Below are 2,142 nucleotides of genomic sequence, written 5' to 3' on the forward strand. Positions count from 1 at the left end.
GGCCTTTGAGGCTGCCAGCCTAAATACTGGCGCAGTATTTAGAGAGAGGGGTGTGCCTCTCACATCCTCATGGAACAGTGTGAAACGATTCTCCACACTCCTAAACATTTAACACAATATGTAAAATGATGTTTTAGGAATTGTTCCTGCTGTTCTATAAACAGCCAATCAGGTGAAGAAATCACAGAAGCTTTAACCTTTGCTTTCATGAAATATCCAAGACTATTGTAAGTTGTAACATGGGATCAAATGTCAGCCTATCAGCTACAGTATTGCCTATGGCCTATCGTGTCGTGTGTGTGTTTACTGGACGTATAATGTGTTCTTATTGTCTCTCAGGCAGAGTTCTGTGGCGTCTCCGTTCCATGCGCTGTTTGAATAGTTCCCAAAATGTATGGTTGTAGACTGAGTGAATATCCTCCCTCTATGCCAGGGAACAAGGTCTGACAGCCAATACTGTATTACGGTGTGTCTGAGTGCAGTTGTGTAAGTGTATCAGTGTATGGGTGAGTTATACAGCCTACCTGTATACTTCTGTGTTGTTATCATGCCAAAGAGCATTGAGAACTTGTAGATCGGCTATTTTCGGTGCACAATATGCTTCTACAGAAGACATGCTGGCTTCTATGGATCCAAATGACAGTCGCGACTGAGAACTTTAATCCATGCATCCTGTAGAGTTACTCTGGAATACAAAAAAAAACTGCTGAGGACACCGAAACAAATTGAACTTGAAAACGGTTGTAGAAAACAAGAGTTCTCCATTTCTTTTTTTATTGTTTCCAGCCACATCATATTGTCCATTTACTGTACAGACTCCCAACTTTATAGTTTGATTTGCACACCATCACAGTTTGAACTTTCTTTGAAATGAAAAATTACAACACAACTATGAAAAAGAACATTATGCACAAAATCAAAACCATAAAAAAATATAAAACAAACAGTACTCTTCTAATCTCAAATTGACAAAGTACCATTTCAATAACAAAAACATTTAATGCACAAATTGAGCAGACAAATTAAACTTAACAAATAGGGTTTTTTTTGTTTGTTTTTTTTTAAATAGGAGGAAAATACATTTTTTATCATGCAGATGACGTGTAATATTAAATAATGAATCAAACAAAAATAATATATATTTCTCTCTATATATCTTTTAAAACTTTTCAAGTCAAAGCACTCTGATCCCTTATACAGAACAATAACAAATAAAAAAAAAAGAAACGACCAAAAAAAACGAAACAAAAACGTTAAAAAGAGAACATCAGAGACTCCACAACGCTTTCATAGCTGCCATTGTCGTATGGCCTTGTATGGAAAACATTTACATCTCAGCAACATCTTTTTGGCACAGAAAAATACATTTATAATGGCAGTAGCATTTTGCATTTTATTTATATATATATGGGTGTGGCTTGGAGCGCAACACCATAAGTGACCGTTTCAGAATCTTTCCAGCAAGAGCTTTTCATTCATTGTAATTTTTCAATTAAAAACATAAAACCTACATATTAAAAAAACATTCCTTTAAAAACACAAGTCGAATTAAGTAAAATATGTTGTTTTTAATTGAATAATTACAAGAAATGAAAAGCTCTCCTGTAAAATTGTGAAACCTTCACTCACGCACCTTGTGCTCGGAGCCCTAGACGAGCTTCCGCTCTTATTCCATAAAAGAACATCATCATCATCATAACAACAATAATAGAAGGAAAAACATTCTGTGCACTGACATCATTCAAGAGGATTGGCGTCCTCCCCATCATCATCATCATCATCAGGGGCGTGAGTGAGGCAAGCAGCCGGAGCAGATCTCAGCCCTTCTATTGCAGCATGCTTTTGATAGTCTTGTTGGTCGACTCGTCATTCAGATGTTTGGTTGTGTACCTGTCCCGTGGGAAGAGAACACGTCATTCTCTACCCCACTGTTTCCCAAAACAGTGAGGACCCAATAGTAGGTCTTTTTTTTATTATTATTTAATAAAATAGATTTTTCATACATAATCTGAAAGATTTTTCATACATACAAAAGGAAATTCTAACAACTTTTCAAAAATAACTTTAAGAATAAAATGAAAACAAAAGAAATCCCATAAATTCCACAAATGTAACTTTGAAGCAGAAGTGAAAATAGCAGAT

At 35.6% G+C, this 2,142-nt stretch overlaps 1 protein-coding gene across 3 annotated transcripts in view; it reads right to left on the reverse strand.

The window, feature by feature from the left end:
- Nucleotides 1–725: 725 nt before the first annotated feature.
- fam49bb (family with sequence similarity 49 member Bb) overlaps nt 726–2,142 on the reverse strand; it is a 59,598-nt gene continuing 58,181 nt past the window's right edge. For all 3 annotated transcript variants that reach the window (XM_079489727.1, XM_079489725.1, XM_079489726.1), the window contains one exon: nt 726–1,890. In XM_079489727.1, the coding sequence (XP_079345853.1) occupies nt 1,827–1,890 (64 nt within the window). In that variant the 3' untranslated portion in view covers nt 726–1,826. The remainder of the gene's footprint in view (nt 1,891–2,142) is intronic.

This window comes from Electrona antarctica (assembly GCF_951216825.1).
Source record: "Electrona antarctica genome assembly, chromosome: 20".
Lineage (NCBI taxonomy): Eukaryota > Metazoa > Chordata > Actinopteri > Myctophiformes > Myctophidae > Electrona > Electrona antarctica.